A 25,693-nucleotide genomic window follows, 5' to 3' on the forward strand; every position below is an offset into this window, starting at 1 on the left:
AAAGAAAAATGAAGCAGAGAAGTACAGTTTTCTTTGCATTTTTTTTGTTTGTTTTCTGGACTTTAGCTTTTGATTTGTCTCAATGAACTGGAATGAAAATATTATTAAAAAGTTCAGTCTGTGTCAATGGAAATATCAGATATTGTCAAGTGTCTATATTATGCCACGCAGGCAACCTTCAAGACAGAAAGGAATATTGTTCTCATAGTAGACTTTGTGCAAGTGTAAATCCAGCTTTCAGTCTTATGGTACAGCACTTCTCAGAAGACAAACTAAAAGAAGATGTCAAAATGACCTTATGTCATTTTGTAAATGACATTTTTTTAAAAAAAAAAAGGTGTAAAAGAAAAGTTATTAAAAACAATGGAAGATATATCAGCAATGAAAAATGAAATAATGTGGACAGACATTGAATTTGCATGCAGAAAATATCCTCTGTTCATCCAAAATCTTAGCTGCTTCTGATACTTTTGTATTTTTTCAAAGTGGTTTGTTTTGGTTTTTTGGGGTGGGTTTTTTTTTGTTTTTGTTTTTTTTAGTCTTATGTTCCTTGTTTGGCTTCTCTCTAGTTCTAATTTTAGACATTCGGTTGCTCCTGAGAGGTCTTTGCTTGGCTTATTCCCTGTTGGGTGCTATCCTGGGGAATGCAGAAAGCGCTCACACAGCCGCATTGCTCCACATAGGTGTATGAGTGATCAAGGTAAGTTCCGTCACTGCACGTCAGAGTCACTTTTCTTTGGCTGGTCTTGATTTCCTGACAACACGAGCATTTATGTTCCATTGTGTTTGCCTCTGGAGAATATCTGATTGCAAGACCGACAAAAGAGAAAGATTCAGAAATTATGCGAGAAATAGCGCTGCCAGTCCCGCCTGTTACTGAGTATAACCAGAAGTTAAGTTCTTGCATATTGGACTATGGCTCAATTGTGGTGAAACACAAGTTGCTCCACATTGTTAAACTGGATGAATCTAGCTCTTCATTAAGGCACAGAAGAAGTAAATTAATTAACCCAGATCATATATTAAATTAGTCCAAAATGAGAGAATAGGGGGAAACAAATAATCTCACTTTTACATGGGCAAAATCAAAACTTGGGTCTATTCACTATGACACTAAACAGGCTGTTAAAACATTCTAAGTCTTGAGCTAATTAAGCTAGTACAGCATCGTGTCTGCTAGAAATTCTAATTAGCACAATGGAAACAGCTGATACCTGGGTGGGCATATTAGAAAATCCCTTGTGATTTGCTTTATGTAACTTGTATAAGGAGCAAAATGCAAGAGACTACAGTTATCTTTTACACCACTTACCGTGAGTAAGCATCACAGCTGCCTTCACAGTGTGTCATCTCAACAGGTGCAGATTTACATCCATGATGTTTGATGACAGTAGTAGTATTGTGCTTCATACAAGCTGAGGTTGTCACAAACCAAGGGAAAATAAGTTAAAATATATGTGCAGATAAATAGATATTTATATGATAGACAGTCTGTAGTAGGAAACTGAGATGACTGGCACTGCAATAGGGAATTAGATCACAGTACATTTCTCTCTTAATTGCTAAGGGCCAAGTGATGAATCTTGGATGCTTGTGTTATCAAAACAAAAAGGAATTTTTCATTCATTATGCAACTTTGGTGCAGGATGCAGAAATAAGGAGCAGTACTGTGGCAACTGCTCAATGCACATCCACCTCCCAGAACCAGCTTCACTTTCTTCCTTAAAACAGTATTTATTGATGGAAGTTGGAGTCACAGTCCCCTCCCTCCTACATAAAGACTAAAATTTAACAGTAGAGAATGGGAAAGTTCACCAAGGCCCTAAAGTGTGTGCTGGAAATGTTCCTTTCTTTTTTTCACTTGTTTTCTTTCTCACCCCAGTGTGAGGCAGAGGTTCCAAACCTGGTCTGTTCACCTCTTCTATCTATACATCTATCATGAAGATGGACTAATATACCTAATAGGGTACATATTATCATTACTTACTCTTCAGATTTCTTGGGCACTCTTTACAGCAGCCATCTTCAGATAGCTGGATGTCATCCTTGAGTGGGAAAACAGAAGAAGATAAATCAGGTTTCATATCTGAATACTAAAGCAGAGACTTCCCTGCTTCCTAAATTTTTCCGGCACCAGAAAGTTTTTTGTATTGACATGGAATCTACTTTCAGGCAAGGCTAAATACTAAGGGCACGTAACTACTTCAATAAGAGTTCTTTAAAAGCTGATATTGACGGTGACTGGAACTGCTTTGCTGTCATCAGAGTTCAGTAGTAAAATTTCAGAAATAAAGCTTGTAGCACATGTAGGATATTTGGAGTGACCCAAGTCAGAGCAGGTGAAGTATTATGTCAGACAGGGTAACACAATTAATGAAATAACTGACTCCCAGATGTGTGGGGCTGGTTCTAATCTACTCTGAGCTATATTAAGCTAAACGATGTTGTGAAGTAGCTTATTTTCCTCGATAAGTTCTCAATAAGTGAATTTTTAAAAAAGAACTTACAATCTTAGTTTAGGAATAAAAATCCCATTGTTTTTCAATAAGACCCTTGCTTCTGGGCCACCTGACACATTTAGGAATCTAAAGCCTTATGTTGTACCCTTTTCTCTAGTCCCCAGTCCTCAATAAAGATTGATATATCATCTATTTTAGTTTTTATTTCCTTTTCTGAAATGGAATTTGATGGGGACCACATTCAGAAATGATAAAAGGAGAGCTACATCCCCTGTGATGCTTCTGCTAGGTATTTTCCTTGCATACCGTGATCCTTCTATCACTGGTGTTAGCCACTGCAACCTTTTCAAACATGAGAACTGGTAGAAGAGTACTTACTGGATCACATTCATCAGGGTTAAAGGGAGGACAGCTCTTCTGTGAGATGACCTGAATGAACTGGTCATCATATTTTTCACATGTGTAAATTGTACAGTTATCACCAAGTGGGCTCCAGAATTCTCCAACCTGAAATGAGTTAAAATTAAAGTGAATAAAAAGTCTTCTTACATAAAAATGAAACAAAAAACTCCCACCCTAGTGTCTTATCATTGCTTCCTACTGTGGTCTGATTATTCCAAACAAATTCCTTGAATTTCAGCTTATAGTTACTTGTCATATTATCATACTGCTGTCTTTTTCATTAACCAAGTGAAGAGGCTGTATTTTTATCTGGATATGGACATGCTTTTTGTGTGACTAGGATAAGTATGTGGACTCATTTGGAAAGAATGATTTGTATTTCAGTGGTTTTATCAACAGAACTTATGGATGTGTCCATTCAGATACATGGCAGAATTTCTGCTGGCTTCACTGATTCATACTGTCTTAAAGCTCTCAGCTAACTTGAGACTGGTGGTTTGGAGCAGAAAACAGCCTCCACAGATAAAATTATCCTTTGAGCAAAATGGGTGCTATATTTTCAGAGTTGAAGGCAAATAAGGACCCATTGCTTTCACTTATGTATTTTTCTATGTTGATTTCTGAAAGCCACTGTTCAGTATCACAGTTGCTTCTGGAAGTCTTAGAACTGGAGTTTCATGGCTTGAGGTACTGTTCAAGCTATATGAGACAGTCCATTTCCTGCTTAAATATGCATTTGTCTAACATGAGAGAAGATGCATCAAATAAATGTGATAAAGACAAGGAGAAGAAGCAGTGAAAAGAGCAGCAGAGTTCACCAAAAGTGAGCTAAAATGGGGATAGTTACTTTGAGCACGCGTGTAATGTCTCCAATAGTCACTACACAAGCCACTGCCTTGCACGTGCCACAGCACTGTCCAGGTTCCTTTGTGTACTTATAACCCTGTTTTGAAAGAAATAGAGAGGAAATGACATTGAGTCAAGACACTGACCTTAACTGCTGGATATTTGAGCTGAATTACTGACAGCAAAATAGCACTTACCGCTGGGCAGTGTGTGTCACAGATAACAGGCTTGCACTTGACAGTAGCATGGTGAGGGCTTGAGTAAGGGGATTCAGAGCAGATGCATTCTTCACAGGGGCCTGATGGAATGACAGCTCCAGGCTAGTCAGGAAAGAAAGTTATGATTATTCAGTAAAAACAAGTTACTTTATGTATGTCACAGACAATACAAAGCTGAAATATGTATGGGCTAAACTATCCTTAAATACAATTTTAGTTGTTTTACTTAAGCAGAGTTTCTTTGTTGGTAATATCCATTTTGGAATTAAATTCTATTAATGCAGAAAGGAGAGCAGAAAATGTTTTTGTTTGTATGAAGGGTGTTGATATGCTGACCTCGATTTAAATAATAATGCTTTATCTCAGGCCTTTCTGGAAAATATGGTCCATGATAGGAGTCTCAAAACCAACACATTGTAAACCTATGTGAAGGTGTATTTTTATAGTGAGTTCCTCTGTGTACTTACTGCATAGTAGGTTTCATTGACTACACAGCCATGTCCTGTAAAGGTGGAAGAAAGATGGTGTCATAGACATGGAAGTTTTAAGAAGCAGAATTATGTGAAAAAACTGCTATGTGAAAAAAAATATGCATCTTTTAAGGTTTTTACATTCATAAACTTAGAAAAACGTAGCTGTGATTAATACATGACAAAGGTGCATAGTACTTACTGCATTCAAAGGTAGGACAGCATTTCCCAGGCTGCATTATTGTGACTGCTTCTTGTCCCTCTAAGCACTGGGGTGTGACCTTAGGGCAGAGGCTAGTGTTGCAGACTATTTAATGTAAGAGAATATAGAAAATAATGAACTCAGAATTTTTACATTGAAGTAATTTTTTTTTTTTTCATGAACTTAAGAAGTTTTCCCGTGGGGCAAAAATGTGCTGTTTACACAAGCTGGTTTAATGACCAATCCAACATATTTTTAAAGTGAGGGGGCTTTTCCATAATCTTTGTAAAACAAAGCATTGTCTGAGAAGACTAGAGTGGTGATACTTGGAAAGAGATGCTTCCAAAAAAGGATTTAGTACCAGCTGGGAAATCTGATGACTCTCAGAGGTTCGGGAACTTCCTTGAGCAATTTTTAAATGTTCAAGGCTTTCATTAAGTTATTTTTTTTTTTAATATTGGTCTTTGAAATGGTAAATGCTTTTAAGAGTTTTTGAGTATTTTTCAGGTGGTGGCAGCATTAAAGATTTTCATGTTAGATTATAGGAGATCTCTAGTTACTTTTCTAGGTCTAACTTTCTAAAATCTTTTCATCTTTAAATTTTTTCTCTTCAGGCATCTAATACATGCCCTGCAAGAAGGTCCTAAAAAGTAGGATAATGGAGCAAAGCATTATGAAATCAATGCAAAGTATTAAAAAAAAGAAAAATTATTGCTGTAATTCCCCCAAATGAATATAGTATATTTCCCATAAGATAAAGAACTAAGGCAGTACTTACAGCATTCAGTCCTGGTACAGCATGGATCATCTGGTATTGGTGTCTGAACAGGCATGTAACCTGGTTCATCACAAAATACTTGCTGTGTTGGAGAACATTTGTGTTTTATACAGCGCACTTTAAGAGTATTTTCCTCACAGACACATTCCTGGCAATCTTTTGACCATTTTTCTCCTGGCTATATAAAAAGGAAAAAAAGGAAGGAAAAAATTATACATAAATTCAAACCAAAATCATTCTGTTTGTTTCTGGTTCACTTATTTATAGATACAGTGATACCTGATTACATCAGCCTTTTCATATTTCTAGTATTTTTAGATTTTACAAGAAACCCTCGAGCTGACACTAACTAGGGGAAGATAATGGAGGCCACTAAGGGTTCTGAGCGTTTTCACACAGCTATCACTTTATTAGTTGTGTTAGTATAGGGATACAAGAGATCTAAAGGAGACGTGATTGAGCTTTGCATGCATTTTTGAATAAGAAATTATCATATGACATACTCATTTGCACATTAGGTTACAAAGATATTTCTATAATTTGTATGCATTTGAGGAACTAAAATGCAGACTACCAACATTAGCAGCAGGTAAGCTTTGTTATCCATCTGTCCCTTCATATCTTATCACTTACGTGAGCCAAATTTGTGGAAATAAAAGCAGTATGTAAGCCAATATTCCACTACTACCATCTATCTCCTTTTTTATTTTTCCATTATGTGAGGTGATGGTTATTGAAAGAATATCCCATCACTTACTGTTAAATTTCTTAGGGAGTAATGTGGTTTTGACTGTGGCACTCATACTTATTTTTGAGACTAAAAGGGAATGGACATTTGAGAAAAAAAACTTAAGTCTCCCCCAACCTAAGAAAACTTTGTTTTTGTGAAACATTAAATAATCTCTTGCTTCACTTGTCTGTGCTTGATAAACCACATTGATTGTGATGCTCACCTGTCTGGATACTCCATTTTGATCCGTACAAACTGGAAAGAAAAAAAAATAATGGAGATTTACACCATGGAAAACTGACACAAAGGAGTAAAACTGTGCTGTTTCAAGTAGAAATACTGAGAAGATAAAACTAACAAGAAAATGAATATGCAGACTAGTTTTGAAATGCAGAATTCTACCATGTTGGTAGGTCTCTCTCATGTAAGGAAGCAAAATTTAAAAAATGTAATTTTGATTATTATTCAGTTTTTAGATGAGGAGACTAGAGGAGCTTAGAGGCTGGTTTGCACATGTAGAAGATGGCAGGCCTCCTGACTATCAGTCCTATCTCTATTCCTCAAACTAACTACAGATTACTTACAGCATCCAGGGACACAGATGTTGCTGTCTTGACTTATGAATTTCTTTCCTTCAGGACAGAAACATCCTTCAGTTACTCCATAGCCAGGAAGCTCAACAACACTACAGAGGGAGGAATGTATGTATTTGAGTGCAATGTTTTTGCAGTAAAGCAGGAGAGAGAGCAGCATGTGTAGGTCACCATGTCAGGTACAAGGGAGACAAAAGTATTTACATCTGAAGTGCAACAGGAAGTACATATTCATAGAGATTACTAGTATTTATAAATGTCAAATAAATTATCTCAATTCACAAGACATTTCATTATTTTCTAAGGAAAATAGGTAAAAAAATAGAAAAAAAATTAAAACAAGCAGTTGTTTTGGGGTGGGTTTTTTTTTGTCCTTCCATACCTTGGGTCACAGGTAGCAGGATTAATGGGCCCACATGGCTTGTATACCAAGTTTGCTGAACAGTTGTATGCTGTTTGGAAAAAGAAGAAAAAAGATCAAAAATTGACAGTAGGTGCATTTTTGCAGAAGTGACTACAGTTGTGCCTTCTTCATTTGTAGTTTCTCTGAGTAAGCATGTCGCTGCATTTTTGTAGGCAGTAGTCGAGTGTTAGATGTGTTTACTGAATAAAACACTAATTGCTACCATTTCTCTCACATATTTTTGAGTTCTGAAATACTTACGGCATGTGTTGTTGGTCTTTCCTCTCCAGTCAATGCAGACACCTCTAGCAGCACACTCAGTAGCATACATCTCCAAACTGGAACACTGCACGGATTTATCCTCTATGCGACATGCATCAAAAACACAGCCTTTGAAAAATGGTTCTGGTGGTATCACGGTGTGACAATCTGCAAAAACCCTGCAGACAGAAGTGAAACCAGATGACTTTTCTGTTAATCAGTCATTACATAAAATCTGTTCCTGTCAGGCAACGCTTCCCATTTAAAGCCATGTGAATCTGGTTCAGAAAGAAACAAAACTCGAAGAATGGCCAGTAATCTGGGATATAGATTCAGGAAAGGAGGGCTTAGGAATTTTGAAGCTCCGTTTTTTTTCTGAACAGGTTAATGGTCATATTGTTTCTGTATGTCTACACAACTTTTCATCAGTCTGACACCAGAAATGTAATGAAAAATGCAACTGCATCAGATTGAGGAAAAAGTGACGATACTAGTAGCTGAGAGACAGATAAATTGCACACACAACAGCTCATAACTTCGTAGGGACTACAGTGAGCACATGTAAGAAGACCTTTATAAGTGATCCAGCTGAAAAAAAGCTTTTGTCAGAGCTCACACAAGTATAGGAAATGTTGGAGGTAATAGCCCTTTGTGCTTTTGTAGTTCCATGTTTTATACAAAATGTACAAAGAACGAAGAACACTTTATGGCTGAGATGTTTCTTTCTGCTCTCTTAACTTGGTTGGTAACCAGGTTCTTTACGGTTTGTGCTGAAGTCCCACTTCAAATTTAGAGTTCAGTCTGTACTTAATGGTGTAACTAAGGGTAATTGAGCATACCCTGGAAGATCGGGAGAGAGAAAGAGAACATGAATCTGTGTGGTTGCAACCCAGGTAGTATGGATTTTAGTGCTTGCTGTATTCCTGATTTTCTGACTTCACCACTCCTTGCTCAGTTATCTTTGGCATGCAAGTCATTAAAGAAAACCATTTTCTTTGGCAAAGGCCTTTTCACTACACATAACCTGTCATTAAGTTGACATTTTCAGCTATAATCACAAGCTAGACCTATAGTTAGTTCTAACTCTCCTTGCAAGATACTGAGGCAGTTTTGTCTAGAAAGAGTGACTTTTTTCCGATCTTTTTCTTACTCGCTCCAGATAAGCTTGCAGAGAGATGTTTCACAATGAGGCTTTGGTGAAGGTGTGGTTACAACTGGTGGTAGTACTGGTACTCCATGGCATGACGTGTCGTTACCGACGAACCAGTGATGAGCCATTTGGGGACAGGAAGAAATGATCTCACCACTTGGTAAGCGGCATTCATCTGATTTTTTATTTGTACATGTTCCTGGAAGAGACAAGCTATGTAAGTCTCACATAAGCCACATCAGAGGTGCATATTATGTTTTGTGTTGATAAAACATGTGTAGACGTGATACCCTCGTGAAATGTATAAGGTGCCTTGCTTAATGGGGAGTGCTTTCTTTACAGTTATGTGAACTTTAATTTAGGTTAGGGAAAAACAAATAAATGTAAAACCCCAGCCCCAAAGAAATAAAAACAGGTTGCTGAAATGTTTAACGTTTGATCCTGAAGTTGAAAAGCAGAACTATTTTAATTTCCATTTTACTGCTGTTTAAAAATTTCTGTCAGTCATGAGACTGCATAGCCAGAACAGGTGAGAATAACCACCCGGGGAAAGAGCCCCACCTCCAATTAATTCATGTCTCTTACCACACTGTCCTTCGGTGTTGTTGCCAAATAAGCTGTATGGGAGTTTCACAGAGAAAATGAGCCCGCTGAAGGTAACGGTCACACCAATCTCTGGTATTTCAACAATCATGTTTATGCCAAGTGTGGAGAAATAAATGCCATCTTTTTTGAAGCCTGGTTTGACAATCTTTCTGTTGAAGTACATCTGAATGCAAGGTTAAAAAAAAGCACAAGTTCAGAATAAACACTGCTTCTGCCTGACTGTTTTAAATAATGTATTTTCTAAACTACATAATCATGCATAACTCCATATTGTTGTCCGTCACATCCAATGCCTATTGGCATTGCAGTAACAGCATATATATGCATTAATATCTCAGCTTGTATTGCTATATTGCTACAGTGTGATAATCTAAGTGGCCTCTGTGTATCATGTTTGTGCAGATTGTGTGCTACTGCACAGCATTCTAAATCCAGGTATTTCCTTTGTACCCCTCATCATTTTGTGTATTGTAAGCATTTTTCATATGACAATGAGTGGTAGATTTCTTAACTACAGAAATATTCCTGCCATTATTATGTAATAATTTTGCTGCAAAATCACACTGTCCCCGTACTACATGTTGCTTGGCATTGGAAGTTGTCTGAATACAAAACAAAGTCAAATGTCCCTGCTGCCCATTTCATGTAGTGGTGATATTTATTAGTTAACCTAAGCTGTTCCATTTGCAGCCTGTATCTTATGTGAGCTAACAAAGGTGGATGTATTTGCCTAATAGCTTCTTGTCAGGAGTTACTCTGCAATTTTCTTCTCATTGAATTGGGATAAAAGTAAGTGTTAAAATTATCAGTTACTGTTTTCTTTCACAGGAAATCCCTGGACTAATTTTTTCAGCATGCCTTTTTTGAATGTAAGGTAAGGAGAACTTGGCACAGCTCTATAGGGGGAGAGTATATATTGAGACAAAGTTCCTCCCACCTCTGTGTTCTCTAAACAACTACTTAGTTCCCTATATAACAGTGGGACTGACTTTGTTTTCAGTGGTTTGCCAACACCAGTTTAGGCTTATGAAGGTGAAGTGACACCCCCAGACCCCCTTTTCTTCAGCTATATCTCTCTTCCTAGCAGGGATTTGGAGGGGGAATCATGTCATGGCTCTGGTGCTTGAAGTTTCCTGTGGAGAGGAAGCAGTTCCTGTCATCTAGCTGATAAGGGATACATACCCATCTTCTCCATGAGAGAAGAATCATACTTGTGAGTTGAATTGATATTTCTTCATAATGTGTTTGTTTACGTAACTGAATGGCAGCATGTACTAGTTTTCATGCAACATGAATCAAGCACCAGTGAAAGCACTCCTGTTTTCTCTATCGGCAGTATCAGCCTGTTCCCTATTCTGTCATTTTGTACTTAGAAACTGGTGTAATCTTTTTTTTCCCCTCTGCCCTCATGACCTCCATGATATGATATTCTAACAAACTATTTCAAATTAGAGTTGGTAAGGCCTATGGAACTTATTTCTTCTTTGCAAAAACAGATAAATAAAAAAATGTGTATTTTACCACGTTGGTCATCACACCATTCATGAGTTCACGGGTCAGCACCACTTCTGCAGATTTGTAGAAAATAATAATGGATTTTGGGCAGGAAAGTCCATCTTTTGAATTGCAGTAGTAATTGTCAATGTAAACACGGAAGTTGTCATATTTAGGTACAATCTGTTTCACCAGGACGTAAGTGCAATTTTCAAGGAAAGTATAGTAGATTCCATCAAAAGTAATGTAATGAGGATCACCCCATCCACTGCACACACCTGATAGAGAAAATATTTAGAATATTAACATGAAAATTAACGTAGAAAAAAGAATTGAGGAACTGAAGTGAACATAGGACAATTTGTAAAGCAACCTCAAGAAAACAAAATACCCATATAATCAATACAAAGTTTTTCTTTTTTAAAAAAGTTATTCCTTAATCTACTGGTGCTTACATTGACACTCGTAGTGGTAACAGCAGCCATTTTCATCAGGTACCAGTATTGCTGGGTATTTGTTTGCACAGGTAATTTCCTTTACGGGTGGGCACTGCGTGGGAACTACCTCTATCTTGTTGTCTCCCTTACAGATGATTTCTGTACAGTTGGATAATTTGTGTGTTTCCCCAGGCTGCAAAATGAACAAAAATTGCTGTTACAAGAATTTGCAAACGGATATGAACTCTACTCATATTTTTAGTTTAATGTTTTATTATTGCCAGTAATGGTAGTGTTGGAAAAAAAAATTAATATGTGTTAGTTCTCTTCAATTTGTGGCACTAATGATTTGTAATGTTGACCAGAGGTACTCATAATTCTGACTGTGACATGGAGGATCAGAAACTGTTGTTTTCCAAATCTGAAGCAAAGACTGAAATGAAAGTCTTCATGGATAGTACAAGGTTGTAAATATTTTACAAAATTAATTTTCTTTAATGCTAAAAAAAAGGTGGGAAACTTAATTCCAGCTTTATCTTCAGCATGTTTGCGGGGGGGGGGGGGTCTTCTGAGGTTTGTGGGGATAGGTCTTAGGTTAAGGGAACTGAGTCCTTTATAGTAGCTATATATACTGTAAAATATCAGCACAGACCATCATTATCACAAAAAAAACCAACAAAAAAAATAATGTGAAGAAGTAAAGATAAGGGGGCAACAGAACAGAAACAGCTACAAGCCTCCACAGTAGCTTAATTTTTTCTGTTTAGTGGAGAAACAAATGCACATGAAAATTTCCCCTGTTATTTCAGTATGAAGGTTTGGTGTTTATGCAATGCTTTGTATCAGAAAATGTTTTACTAGCCCTGAAGTAATTAGAAAATATTGTACCATGCTTTCTCAGTACAAAAAAAAAAAAAAATATGAAGAAGGCACATAAAATTTTTGTCATGTATAAAGGCCATCACAAGTAACAGTTATTCTGTCAATCTGCATGTACAAGGTTTAAAGACTAGAAACCATTGCTTTCTGATATCAATCTAACATTGGTGTTATTTCATCAAACATAACATAGTAACTACATACCCGAAGGGGAGGATAAGAAGATGAAACACAAATATTTCCAGAAGTGGTAGACTGAGGAACTGATGTCGTTAAGGTAGACAGTGCAGGGGAAGTAGTGGTCAGAGGAGTAGTAGTTTTACAATCTACAGCGTGTCGTTCAACTGTACATGTTGGACTACAGATTGCATAAAATGTACATCCATCACTATCAGTTTTACTATAAATCAACTCACCTGAAGAAAAAAAAAAAAACAAAAAGATAAAAAAATTTTAAAAATTAAAAATACCACTTAGACAAAAAAATTACAAGAAAAACCAGTAAACTACAATGAAATCTAAATTAGAGAAAAAAATTATAAATAATTCCAAAACAATGAAAAAAATATTTAAAGTGAAAAAAACAGATAAACTAACCAGGTGAAAATATAGCATCACCAACTTTGCAGAAACAAGGTGTTGATAAAGGGGTAAATGAGGTAGGGGAAGTGGTCGTGGAGGTGGAGGTCGTGACTGTGGCGGAAGTCGGTTTGGTGGTGGTTGGTTTGCGGGTGGTGATGGTGGTGGGGCTGGTGGTGGGCAGGGGTGTGCTGGTCACACAGTCGTAGTTGGGGGTGCAGCAGTAGACGCGTATCCTGTAGTTGAGGCACAACTTAAATTTGCCGGTCTGGTCTTCGTTCTTGCACACCAGGCCAAAGTGGACGTCGCACTGCACGACCTGCCCGACCTGTTGGATGGCAACCTCGGGGTAGTCCTCTGCCTGGCACTCGATTTCCTTGGGCTGGTGACAGATCTTCTTGCCGGCGGCCCGGATGTGCTCGTAGGTTTCAAAGTCTCCCTGGCTGGGCCCCGGGGAGGGGAAGTCGACGTCGAACCATTCGGTCCAGGAGCACACTTCTTTTTGACAGGTGGTAATGGACGAGGTGGTGGTGGTGGTGGTGGTGGAGGATATGGTAGGTGTCGGGGTGGGTCTGGTTGTGGTGGTGGAGGTGTGCAGTGTGGTTTCTGAGGAGGTGGGCCGTGTGGTGGGGGAGGAGGTCGTGGAGGTGGAGGTCGTGACTGTGGCGGAAGTCGGTTTGGTGGTGGTTGGTTTGCGGGTGGTGATGGTGGTGGGGCTGGTGGTGGGCAGGGGTGTGCTGGTCACACAGTCGTAGTTGGGGGTGCAGCAGTAGACGCGTATCCTGTAGTTGAGGCACAACTTAAATTTGCCGGTCTGGTCTTCGTTCTTGCACACCAGGCCAAAGTGGACGTCGCACTGCACGACCTGCCCGACCTGTTGGATGGCAACCTCGGGGTAGTCCTCTGCCTGGCACTCGATTTCCTTGGGCTGGTGACAGATCTTCTTGCGGGCGGCCCGGATGTGCTCGTAGGTTTCAAAGTCTCCCTGGCTGGGCCCCGGGGAGGGGAAGTCGACGTCGAACCATTCGGTCCAGGAGCACACTTCTTTTTGACAGGGGGTAAGGGACGAGGTGGTGGTGGTGGTGGTGGTGGTGGAGGATATGGTAGGTGTCGGGGTGGGTCTGGTTGTGGTGGTGGAGGTGTGCAGTGTGGTTTCTGAGGAGGTGGGCCGCGTGGTGGGGGAGGAGGTCGTGGAGGTGGAGGTCGTGACTGTGGCGGAAGTCGGTTTGGTGGTGGTTGGTTTGCGGGTGGTGATGGTGGTGGGGCTGGTGGTGGGCAGGGGTGTGCTGGTCACACAGTCGTAGTTGGGGGTGCAGCAGTAGACGCGTATCCTGTAGTTGAGGCACAACTTAAATTTGCCGGTCTGGTCTTCGTTCTTGCACACCAGGCCAAAGTGGACGTCGCACTGCACGACCTGCCCGACCTGTTGGATGGCAACCTCGGGGTAGTCCTCTGCCTGGCACTCGATTTCCTTGGGCTGGTGACAGATCTTCTTGCCGGCGGCCCGGATGTGCTCGTAGGTTTCAAAGTCTCCCTGGCTGGGCCCCGGGGAGGGGAAGTCGACGTCGAACCATTCGGTCCAGGAGCACACTTCTTTTTGACAGGTGGTAATGGACGAGGTGGTGGTGGTGGTGGTGGTGGAGGATATGGTAGGTGTCGGGGTGGGTCTGGTTGTGGTGGTGGAGGTGTGCAGTGTGGTTTCTGAGGAGGTGGGCCGCGTGGTGGGGGAGGAGGTCGTGGAGGTGGAGGTCGTGACTGTGGCGGAAGTCGGTTTGGTGGTGGTCGGTTTGCGGGTGGTGATGGTGGTGGGGCTGGTGGTGGGCAGGGGTGTGCTGGTCACACAGTCGTAGTTGGGGGTGCAGCAGTAGACGCGTATCCTGTAGTTGAGGCACAACTTAAATTTGCCGGTCTGGTCTTCGTTCTTGCACACCAGGCCAAAGTGGACGTCGCACTGCACGACCTGCCCGACCTGTTGGATGGCAACCTCGGGGTAGTCCTCTGCCTGGCACTCGATTTCCTTGGGCTGGTGACAGATCTTCTTGCCGGCGGCCCGGATGTGCTCGTAGGTTTCAAAGTCTCCCTGGCTGGGCCCCGGGGAGGGGAAGTCGACGTCGAACCATTCGGTCCAGGAGCACACTTCTTTTTGACAGGTGGTAATGGACGAGGTGGTGGTGGTGGTGGTGGTGGAGGATATGGTAGGTGTCGGGGTGGGTCTGGTTGTGGTGGTGGAGGTGTGCAGTGTGGTTTCTGAGGAGGTGGGCCGCGTGGTGGGGGAGGAGGTCGTGGAGGTGGAGGTCGTGACTGTGGCGGAAGTCGGTTTGGTGGTGGTTGGTTTGCGGGTGGTGATGGTGGTGGGGCTGGTGGTGGGCAGGGGTGTGCTGGTCACACAGTCGTAGTTGGGGGTGCAGCAGTAGACGCGTATCCTGTAGTTGAGGCACAACTTAAATTTGCCGGTCTGGTCTTCGTTCTTGCACACCAGGCCAAAGTGGACGTCGCACTGCACGACCTGCCCGACCTGTTGGATGGCAACCTCGGGGTAGTCCTCTGCCTGGCACTCGATTTCCTTGGGCTGGTGACAGATCTTCTTGCCGGCGGCCCGGATGTGCTCGTAGGTTTCAAAGTCTCCCTGGCTGGGCCCCGGGGAGGGGAAGTCGACGTCGAACCATTCGGTCCAGGAGCACACTTCTTTTTGACAGGTGGTAATGGACGAGGTGGTGGTGGTGGTGGTGGTGGAGGATATGGTAGGTGTCGGGGTGGGTCTGGTTGTGGTGGTGGAGGTGTGCAGTGTGGTTTCTGAGGAGGTGGGCCGCGTGGTGGGGGAGGAGGTCGTGGAGGTGGAGGTCGTGACTGTGGCGGAAGTCGGTTTGGTGGTGGTTGGTTTGCGGGTGGTGATGGTGGTGGGGCTGGTGGTGGGCAGGGGTGTGCTGGTCACACAGTCGTAGTTGGGGGTGCAGCAGTAGACGCGTATCCTGTAGTTGAGGCACAACTTAAATTTGCCGGTCTGGTCTTCGTTCTTGCACACCAGGCCAAAGTGGACGTCGCACTGCACGACCTGCCCGACCTGTTGGATGGCAACCTCGGGGTAGTCCTCTGCCTGGCACTCGATTTCCTTGGGCTGGTGACAGATCTTCTTGCCGGCGGCCCGGATGTGCTCGTAGGTTTCAAAGTCTCCCTGGCTGGGCCCCGGGGAGGGGAAGTCGACGTCGAACCATTCGGTCCAGGAGCACACTTCTTTTTGACAGGTGGTAATGGACGAGGTGGTGGTGGTGGTGGTGGTGGAGGATATGGTAGGTGTCGGGGTGGGTCTGGTTGTGGTGGTGGAGGTGTGCAGTGTGGTTTCTGAGGAGGTGGGCCGCGTGGTGGGGGAGGAGGTCGTGGAGGTGGAGGTCGTGACTGTGGCGGAAGTCGGTTTGGTGGTGGTTGGTTTGCGGGTGGTGATGGTGGTGGGGCTGGTGGTGGGCAGGGGTGTGCTGGTCACACAGTCGTAGTTGGGGGTGCAGCAGTAGACGCGTATCCTGTAGTTGAGGCACAACTTAAATTTGCCGGTCTGGTCTTCGTTCTTGCACACCAGGCCAAAGTGGACGTCGCACTGCACGACCTGCCCGACCTGTTGGATGGCAACCTCGGGGTAGTCCTCTGCCTGGCACTCGATTTCCTTGGGCTGGTGACAGATCTTCTTGCCGGCGGCCCGGATGTGCTCGTAGGTTTCAAAGTCTCCCTGGCTGGGCCCCGGGGAGGGGAAGTCGACGTCGAACCATTCGGTCCAGGAGCACACTTCTTTTTGACAGGTGGTAATGGACGAGGTGGTGGTGGTGGTGGTGGTGGAGGATATGGTAGGTGTCGGGGTGGGTCTGGTTGTGGTGGTGGAGGTGTGCAGTGTGGTTTCTGAGGAGGTGGGCCGCGTGGTGGGGGAGGAGGTCGTGGAGGTGGAGGTCGTGACTGTGGCGGAAGTTGGTTTGGTGGTGGTTGGTTTGCGGGTGGTGATGGTGGTGGGGCTGGTGGTGGGCAGGGGTGTGCTGGTCACACAGTCGTAGTTGGGGGTGCAGCAGTAGACGCGTATCCTGTAGTTGAGGCACAACTTAAATTTGCCGGTCTGGTCTTCGTTCTTGCACACCAGGCCAAAGTGGACGTCGCACTGCACGACCTGCCCGACCTGTTGGATGGCAACCTCGGGGTAGTCCTCTGCCTGGCACTCGATTTCCTTGGGCTGGTGACAGATCTTCTTGCCGGCGGCCCGGATGTGCTCGTAGGTTTCAAAGTCTCCCTGGCTGGGCCCCGGGGAGGGGAAGTCGACGTCGAACCATTCGGTCCAGGAGCACACTTCTTTTTGACAGGTGGTAATGGACGAGGTGGTGGTGGTGGTGGTGGTGGTGGTGGATATGGTAGGTGTCGGGGTGGGTCTGGTTGTGGTGGTGGAGGTGTGCAGTGTGGTTTCTGAGGAGGTGGGCCACGTGGTGGGGGAGGAGGTCGTGGAGGTGGAGGTCGTGACTGTGGCGGAAGTCGGTTTGGTGGTGGTTGGTTTGCGGGTGGTGATGGTGGTGGGGCTGGTGGTGGGCAGGGGTGTGCTGGTCACACAGTCGTAGTTGGGGGTGCAGCAGTAGACGCGTATCCTGTAGTTGAGGCACAACTTAAATTTGCCGGTCTGGTCTTCGTTCTTGCACACCAGGCCAAAGTGGACGTCGCACTGCACGACCTGCCCGACCTGTTGGATGGCAACCTCGGGGTAGTCCTCTGCCTGGCACTCGATTTCCTTGGGCTGGTGACAGATCTTCTTGCCGGCGGCCCGGATGTGCTCGTAGGTTTCAAAGTCTCCCTGGCTGGGCCCCGGGGAGGGGAAGTCGACGTCGAACCATTCGGTCCAGGAGCACACTTCTTTTTGACAGGTGGTAATGGACGTGGTGGTGGTGGTGGTGGTGGTGGAGGATATGGTAGGTGTCGGGGTGGGTCTGGTTGTGGTGGTGGAGGTGTGCAGTGTGGTTTCTGAGGAGGTGGGCCGCGTGGTGGGGGAGGAGGTCGTGGAGGTGGAGGTCGTGACTGTGGCGGAAGTCGGTTTGGTGGTGGTTGGTTTGCGGGTGGTGATGGTGGTGGGGCTGGTGGTGGGCAGGGGTGTGCTGGTCACACAGTCGTAGTTGGGGGTGCAGCAGTAGACGCGTATCCTGTAGTTGAGGCACAACTTAAATTTGCCGGTCTGGTCTTCGTTCTTGCACACCAGGCCAAAGTGGACGTCGCACTGCACGACCTGCCCGACCTGTTGGATGGCAACCTCGGGGTAGTCCTCTGCCTGGCACTCGATTTCCTTGGGCTGGTGACAGATCTTCTTGCCGGCGGCCCGGATGTGCTCGTAGGTTTCAAAGTCTCCCTGGCTGGGCCCCGGGGAGGGGAAGTCGACGTCGAACCATTCGGTCCAGGAGCACACTTCTTTTTGACAGGTGGTAATGGACGAGGTGGTGGTGGTGGTGGTGGTGGAGGAGGATATGGTAGGTGTCGGGGTGGGTCTGGTTGTGGTGGTGGAGGTGTGCAGTGTGGTTTCTGAGGAGGTGGGCCGTGTGGTGGGGGAGGAGGTCGTGGAGGTGGAGGTCGTGACTGTGGCGGAAGTCGGTTTGGTGGTGGTTGGTTTGCGGGTGGTGATGGTGGTGGGGCTGGTGGTGGGCAGGGGTGTGCTGGTCACACAGTCGTAGTTGGGGGTGCAGCAGTAGACGCGTATCCTGTAGTTGAGGCACAACTTAAATTTGCCGGTCTGGTCTTCGTTCTTGCACACCAGGCCAAAGTGGACGTCGCACTGCACGACCTGCCCGACCTGTTGGATGGCAACCTCGGGGTAGTCCTCTGCCTGGCACTCGATTTCCTTGGGCTGGTGACAGATCTTCTTGCCGGCGGCCCGGATGTGCTCGTAGGTTTCAAAGTCTCCCTGGCTGGGCCCCGGGGAGGGGAAGTCGACGTCGAACCATTCGGTCCAGGAGCACACTTCTTTTTGACAGGTGGTAATGGACGAGGTGGTGGTGGTGGTGGTGGTGGAGGAGGATATGGTAGGTGTCGGGGTGGGTCTGGTTGTGGTGGTGGAGGTGTGCAGTGTGGTTTCTGAGGAGGTGGGCCGCGTGGTGGGGGAAGAGGTCGTGGAGGTGGAGGTCGTGACTGTGGCGGAAGTCGGTTTGGTGGTGGTTGGTTTGCGGGTGGTGATGGTGGTGGGGCTGGTGGTGGGCAGGGGTGTGCTGGTCACACAGTCGTAGTTGGGGGTGCAGCAGTAGACGCGTATCCTGTAGTTGAGGCACAACTTAAATTTGCCGGTCTGGTCTTCGTTCTTGCACACCAGGCCAAAGTGGACGTCGCACTGCACGACCTGCCCGACCTGTTGGATGGCAACCTCGGGGTAGTCCTCTGCCTGGCACTCGATTTCCTTGGGCTGGTGACAGATCTTCTTGCCGGCGGCCCGGATGTGCTCGTAGGTTTCAAAGTCTCCCTGGCTGGGCCCCGGGGAGGGGAAGTCGACGTCGAACCATTCGGTCCAGGAGCACACTTCTTTTTGACAGGTGGTAATGGACGAGGTGGTGGTGGTGGTGGTGGTGGAGGATATGGTAGGTGTCGGGGTGGGTCTGGTTGTGGTGGTGGAGGTGTGCAGTGTGGTTTCTGAGGAGGTGGGCCGCGTGGTGGGGGAGGAGGTCGTGGAGGTGGAGGTCGTGACTGTGGCGGAAGTCGGTTTGGTGGTGGTTGGTTTGCGGGTGGTGATGGTGGTGGGGCTGGTGGTGGGCAGGGGTGTGCTGGTCACACAGTCGTAGTTGGGGGTGCAGCAGTAGACGCGTATCCTGTAGTTGAGGCACAACTTAAATTTGCCGGTCTGGTCTTCGTTCTTGCACACCAGGCCAAAGTGGACGTCGCACTGCACGACCTGCCCGACCTGTTGGATGGCAACCTCGGGGTAGTCCTCTGCCTGGCACTCGATTTCCTTGGGCTGGTGACAGATCTTCTTGCCGGCGGCCCGGATGTGCTCGTAGGTTTCAAAGTCTCCCTGGCTGGGCCCCGGGGAGGGGAAGTCGACGTCGACCCATTCGGTCCAGGAGCACACTTCTTTTTGACAGGTGGTAATGGACGAGGTGGTGGTGGTGGTGGTGGTGGAGGAGGATATGGTAGGTGTCGGGGTGGGTCTGGTTGTGGTGGTGGAGGTGTGCAGTGTGGTTTCTGAGGAGGTGGGCCGTGTGGTGGGGGAGGAGGTCGTGGAGGTGGAGGTCGTGACTGTGGCGGAAGTCGGTTTGGTGGTGGTTGGTTTGCGGGTGGTGATGGTGGTGGGGCTGGTGGTGGGCAGGGGTGTGCTGGTCACACAGTCGTAGTTGGGGGTGCAGCAGTAGACGCGTATCCTGTAGTTGAGGCACAACTTAAATTTGCCGGTCTGGTCTTCGTTCTTGCACACCAGGCCAAAGTGGACGTCGCACTGCACGACCTGCCCGACCTGTTGGATGGCAACCTCGGGGTAGTCCTCTGCCTGGCACTCGATTTCCTTGGGCTGGTGACAGATCTTCTTGCCGGCGGCCCGGATGTGCTCGTAGGTTTCAAAGTCTCCCTGGCTGGGCCCCGGGGAGGGGAAGTCGACGTCGAACCATTCGGTCCAGGAGCACACTTCTTTTTGACAGGTGGTAATGGACGAGGTGGTGGTGGTGGTGGTGGTGGAGGATATGGTAGGTGTCGGGGTGGGTCTGGTTGTGGTGGTGGAGGTGTGCAGTGTGGTTTCTGAGGAGGTGGGCCGCGTGGTGGGGGAGGAGGTCGTGGAGGTGGAGGTCGTGACTGTGGCGGAAGTCGGTTTGGTGGTGGTTGGTTTGCGGGTGGTGATGGTGGTGGGGCTGGTGGTGGGCAGGGGTGTGCTGGTCACACAGTCGTAGTTGGGGGTGCAGCAGTAGACGCGTATCCTGTAGTTGAGGCACAACTTAAATTTGCCGGTCTGGTCTTCGTTCTTGCACACCAGGCCAAAGTGGACGTCGCACTGCACGACCTGCCCGACCTGTTGGATGGCAACCTCGGGGTAGTCCTCTGCCTGGCACTCGATTTCCTTGGGCTGGTGACAGATCTTCTTGCCGGCGGCCCGGATGTGCTCGTAGGTTTCAAAGTCTCCCTGGCTGGGCCCCGGGGAGGGGAAGTCGACGTCGAACCATTCGGTCCAGGAGCACACTTCTTTTTGACAGGTGGTAATGGACGAGGTGGTGGTGGTGGTGGTGGTGGAGGATATGGTAGGTGTCGGGGTGGGTCTGGTTGTGGTGGTGGAGGTGTGCAGTGTGGTTTCTGAGGAGGTGGGCCGCGTGGTGGGGGAGGAGGTCGTGGAGGTGGAGGTCGTGACTGTGGCGGAAGTCGGTTTGGTGGTGGTTGGTTTGCGGGTGGTGATGGTGGTGGGGCTGGTGGTGGGCAGGGGTGTGCTGGTCACACAGTCGTAGTTGGGGGTGCAGCAGTAGACGCGTATCCTGTAGTTGAGGCACAACTTAAATTTGCCGGTCTGGTCTTCGTTCTTGCACACCAGGCCAAAGTGGACGTCGCACTGCACGACCTGCCCGACCTGTTGGATGGCAACCTCGGGGTAGTCCTCTGCCTGGCACTCGATTTCCTTGGGCTGGTGACAGATCTTCTTGCCGGCGGCCCGGATGTGCTCGTAGGTTTCAAAGTCTCCCTGGCTGGGCCCCGGGGAGGGGAAGTCGACGTCGAACCATTCGGTCCAGGAGCACACTTCTTTTTGACAGGTGGTAATGGACGAGGTGGTGGTGGTGGTGGTGGTGGAGGAGGATATGGTAGGTGTCGGGGTGGGTCTGGTTGTGGTGGTGGAGGTGTGCAGTGTGGTTTCTGAGGAGGTGGGCCGTGTGGTGGGGGAGGAGGTCGTGGAGGTGGAGGTCGTGACTGTGGCGGAAGTCGGTTTGGTGGTGGTTGGTTTGCGGGTGGTGATGGTGGTGGGGCTGGTGGTGGGCAGGGGTGTGCTGGTCACACAGTCGTAGTTGGGGGTGCAGCAGTAGACGCGTATCCTGTAGTTGAGGCACAACTTAAATTTGCCGGTCTGGTCTTCGTTCTTGCACACCAGGCCAAAGTGGACGTCGCACTGCACGACCTGCCCGACCTGTTGGATGGCAACCTCGGGGTAGTCCTCTGCCTGGCACTCGATTTCCTTGGGCTGGTGACAGATCTTCTTGCCGGCGGCCCGGATGTGCTCGTAGGTTTCAAAGTCTCCCTGGCTGGGCCCCGGGGAGGGGAAGTCGACGTCGAACCATTCGGTCCAGGAGCACACTTCTTTTTGACAGGTGGTAATGGACGAGGTGGTGGTGGTGGTGGTGGTGGAGGATATGGTAGGTGTCGGGGTGGGTCTGGTTGTGGTGGTGGAGGTGTGCAGTGTGGTTTCTGAGGAGGTGGGCCGCGTGGTGGGGGAGGAGGTCGTGGAGGTGGAGGTCGTGACTGTGGCGGAAGTCGGTTTGGTGGTGGTTGGTTTGCGGGTGGTGATGGTGGTGGGGCTGGTGGTGGGCAGGGGTGTGCTGGTCACACAGTCGTAGTTGGGGGTGCAGCAGTAGACGCGTATCCTGTAGTTGAGGCACAACTTAAATTTGCCGGTCTGGTCTTCGTTCTTGCACACCAGGCCAAAGTGGACGTCGCACTGCACGACCTGCCCGACCTGTTGGATGGCAACCTCGGGGTAGTCCTCTGCCTGGCACTCGATTTCCTTGGGCTGGTGACAGATCTTCTTGCCGGCGGCCCGGATGTGCTCGTAGGTTTCAAAGTCTCCCTGGCTGGGCCCCGGGGAGGGGAAGTCGACGTCGAACCATTCGGTCCAGGAGCACACTTCTTTTTGACAGGTGGTAATGGACGAGGTGGTGGTGGTGGTGGTGGTGGAGAGGATATGGTAGGTGTCGGGGTGGGTCTGGTTGTGGTGGTGGAGGTGTGCAGTGTGGTTTCTGAGGAGGTGGGCCGTGTGGTGGGGGAGGAGGTCGTGGAGGTGGAGGTCGTGACTGTGGCGGAAGTCGGTTTGGTGGTGGTTGGTTTGCGGGTGGTGATGGTGGTGGGGCTGGTGGTGGGCAGGGGTGTGCTGGTCACACAGTCGTAGTTGGGGGTGCAGCAGTAGACGCGTATCCTGTAGTTGAGGCACAACTTAAATTTGCCGGTCTGGTCTTCGTTCTTGCACACCAGGCCAAAGTGGACGTCGCACTGCACGACCTGCCCGACCTGTTGGATGGCAACCTCGGGGTAGTCCTCTGCCTGGCACTCGATTTCCTTGGGCTGGTGACAGATCTTCTTGCCGGCGGCCCGGATGTGCTCGTAGGTTTCAAAGTCTCCCTGGCTGGGCCCCGGGGAGGGGAAGTCGACGTCGAACCATTCGGTCCAGGAGCACACTTCTTTTTGACAGGTGGTAATGGACGAGGTGGTGGTGGTGGTGGTGGTGGTGGAGGATATGGTAGGTGTCGGGGTGGGTCTGGTTGTGGTGGTGGAGGTGTGCAGTGTGGTTTCTGAGGAGGTGGGCCGCGTGTGGTGGGGGAGGAGGTCGTGGAGGTGGAGGTCGTGACTGTGGCGGAAGTCGGTTTGGTGGTGGTTGGTTTGCGGGTGGTGATGGTGGTGGGGCTGGTGGTGGGCAGGGGTGTGCTGGTCACACAGTCGTAGTTGGGGGTGCAGCAGTAGACGCGTATCCTGTAGTTGAGGCACAACTTAAATTTGCCGGTCTGGTCTTCGTTCTTGCACACCAGGCCAAAGTGGACGTCGCACTGCACGACCTGCCCGACCTGTTGGATGGCAACCTCGGGGTAGTCCTCTGCCTGGCACTCGATTTCCTTGGGCTGGTGACAGATCTTCTTGCCGGCGGCCCGGATGTGCTCGTAGGTTTCAAAGTCTCCCTGGCTGGGCCCCGGGGAGGGGAAGTCGACGTCGAACCATTCGGTCCAGGAGCACACTTCTTTTTGACAGGTGGTAATGGACGAGGTGGTGGTGGTGGTGGTGGTGGAGGATATGGTAGGTGTCGGGGTGGGTCTGGTTGTGGTGGTGGAGGTGTGCAGTGTGGTTTCTGAGGAGGTGGGCCGCGTGGTGGGGGAGGAGGTCGTGGAGGTGGAGGTCGTGACTGTGGCGGAAGTCGGTTTGGTGGTGGTTGGTTTGCGGGTGGTGATGGTGGTGGGGCTGGTGGTGGGCAGGGGTGTGCTGGTCACACAGTCGTAGTTGGGGGTGCAGCAGTAGACGCGTATCCTGTAGTTGAGGCACAACTTAAATTTGCCGGTCTGGTCTTCGTTCTTGCACACCAGGCCAAAGTGGACGTCGCACTGCACGACCTGCCCGACCTGTTGGATGGCAACCTCGGGGTAGTCCTCTGCCTGGCACTCGATTTCCTTGGGCTGGTGACAGATCTTCTTGCCGGCGGCCCGGATGTGCTCGTAGGTTTCAAAGTCTCCCTGGCTGGGCCCCGGGGAGGGGAAGTCGACGTCGAACCATTCGGTCCAGGAGCACACTTCTTTTTGACAGGTGGTAATGGACGAGGTGGTGGTGGTGGTGGTGGTGGAGGATATGGTAGGTGTCGGGGTGGGTCTGGTTGTGGTGGTGGAGGTGTGCAGTGTGGTTTCTGAGGAGGTGGGCCGCGTGGTGGGGGAGGAGGTCGTGGAGGTGGAGGTCGTGACTGTGGCGGAAGTCGGTTTGGTGGTGGTTGGTTTGCGGGTGGTGATGGTGGTGGGGCTGGTGGTGGGCAGGGGTGTGCTGGTCACACAGTCGTAGTTGGGGGTGCAGCAGTAGACGCGTATCCTGTAGTTGAGGCACAACTTAAATTTGCCGGTCTGGTCTTCGTTCTTGCACACCAGGCCAAAGTGGACGTCGCACTGCACGACCTGCCCGACCTGTTGGATGGCAACCTCGGGGTAGTCCTCTGCCTGGCACTCGATTTCCTTGGGCTGGTGACAGATCTTCTTGCCAGCGGCCCGGATGTGCTCGTAGGTTTCAAAGTCTCCCTGGCTGGGCCCCGGGGAGGGGAAGTCGACGTCGAACCATTCGGTCCAGGAGCACACTTCTTTTTGACAGGTGGTAATGGACGAGGTGGTGGTGGTGGTGGTGGTGGAGGATATGGTAGGTGTCGGGGTGGGCCTTGAAGTTTGTGTTGTCTGTGTTTCGTATTTAGTGTGGGTTGTTGTTTCTGATGTAGTTTCAGTGTGTATGTATCCTGTTTCTGGTGGCATTGTTGAAATTGTAGTGGTTTTATGTTTAGTTATTAAGTGTGGTGGTGTTGATAGTTCTGTGTACGGTGTAGTTTGAGTTGTAGCTATTACTGTCGGTGTTGGTTTCGTTGAAGTTGTAGTAGGCACTTTACTTGTTGGGCATGGTACTGTTATATTTTGACAGCATTTAAATCTTATTTCATAATTATAGCAGATTGGTGGTAGTTGGTCTTTATTGTAGCATATCAACCCTTCTTCCGTGTTACATGTTATATGTTGTTCTAGGAGGGGATATGGTACATCAGGGAACCTTACTGCTCTGCATTCAACAGCCTTTCTGTTATTACAGACTTTGTATCCCTTCTTTTCAATATTGTGTATTGTGTCAAAATCTCCATCATCATATCCAGACCCTGGGTAACTTGCATCGTACCACATTGACCAGTAGCATTCTTCTTCAATACAAGGTTGAGATGTTGAAGCAGAAGAAGTTACAGATGTTGTCATTTCACTTGTGCTTGTAGTTGTTTCTTTAGTAGTTGAAGTTGTGAATGTTGTAGTTCCAGAAGTTGTAGTAAGTGGTAATGTAGTGGTTGAAAATGATGTGGTTTCTTCAGTTGAACTTGATGTTTCTGTGCTTGTAGCTGGTGTCATGGTTGGTGTTGATGTGCTGAAATTTGTTGTGGAAGAACATGGTACAAAAGCACAGCATAAGATTCTTATTTCATAATTGTAGCACATTGTTGAAATCTGATCTTTGTTGTAACATATAAGACCAGCTGTTGTACTGCATTCTACTTCTTGGCCAAGGTCTTTTAGTGGTATGTTAGGGTATTTCTCTGCTCTGCATTGAACATCCCGTGGAGCTTTACAGACTTCATAACCTTTAGCTCTCAAATCTTGAAAGGTTTCAAAATCTCCACCATTGTAGCCAGGGGTTTGCTGACTCCCGTCATACCATTCTGACCACTCACAGACTTCATGAACACATATTGATGTAGTTGGTGTCACTGTGAAAGTGAAAAATAAGATATCAGGAAACTTATCTTCCT

General features: G+C 47.8%; 1 protein-coding gene across 1 annotated transcript in view; it reads right to left on the bottom strand.

Annotated features, from left to right (window-relative positions):
• Positions 1–577: 577 nt before the first annotated feature.
• LOC121094779 (mucin-5AC-like) overlaps positions 578–25,693 on the bottom strand; it is a 72,135-nt gene continuing 47,019 nt past the window's right edge. The window contains exons 31-54 of the mRNA XM_040608847.1: positions 22,557–25,651; positions 22,009–22,381; positions 21,463–21,921; positions 16,534–21,375; positions 15,988–16,446; positions 15,442–15,900; positions 14,896–15,354; positions 13,804–14,808; positions 13,255–13,716; positions 12,709–13,167; positions 12,133–12,344; positions 11,068–11,242; positions 10,640–10,890; positions 9,098–9,281; positions 8,513–8,711; positions 7,363–7,541; positions 7,081–7,150; positions 6,329–6,360; positions 4,393–4,427; positions 3,905–4,027; positions 2,838–2,966; positions 1,988–2,045; positions 1,313–1,415; positions 578–803 (exon numbers count right to left, since the gene is read on the bottom strand). Of these exons, the coding sequence (XP_040464781.1) occupies positions 578–803; positions 1,313–1,415; positions 1,988–2,045; positions 2,838–2,966; positions 3,905–4,027; positions 4,393–4,427; positions 6,329–6,360; positions 7,081–7,150; positions 7,363–7,541; positions 8,513–8,711; positions 9,098–9,281; positions 10,640–10,890; positions 11,068–11,242; positions 12,133–12,344; positions 12,709–13,167; positions 13,255–13,716; positions 13,804–14,808; positions 14,896–15,354; positions 15,442–15,900; positions 15,988–16,446; positions 16,534–21,375; positions 21,463–21,921; positions 22,009–22,381; positions 22,557–25,651 (14,048 nt within the window). The remainder of the gene's footprint in view (positions 804–1,312; positions 1,416–1,987; positions 2,046–2,837; positions 2,967–3,904; positions 4,028–4,392; positions 4,428–6,328; positions 6,361–7,080; positions 7,151–7,362; positions 7,542–8,512; positions 8,712–9,097; positions 9,282–10,639; positions 10,891–11,067; positions 11,243–12,132; positions 12,345–12,708; positions 13,168–13,254; positions 13,717–13,803; positions 14,809–14,895; positions 15,355–15,441; positions 15,901–15,987; positions 16,447–16,533; positions 21,376–21,462; positions 21,922–22,008; positions 22,382–22,556; positions 25,652–25,693) is intronic.

This window comes from Falco naumanni, chromosome 10, assembly GCF_017639655.2.
Source record: "Falco naumanni isolate bFalNau1 chromosome 10, bFalNau1.pat, whole genome shotgun sequence".
Lineage (NCBI taxonomy): Eukaryota > Metazoa > Chordata > Aves > Falconiformes > Falconidae > Falco > Falco naumanni.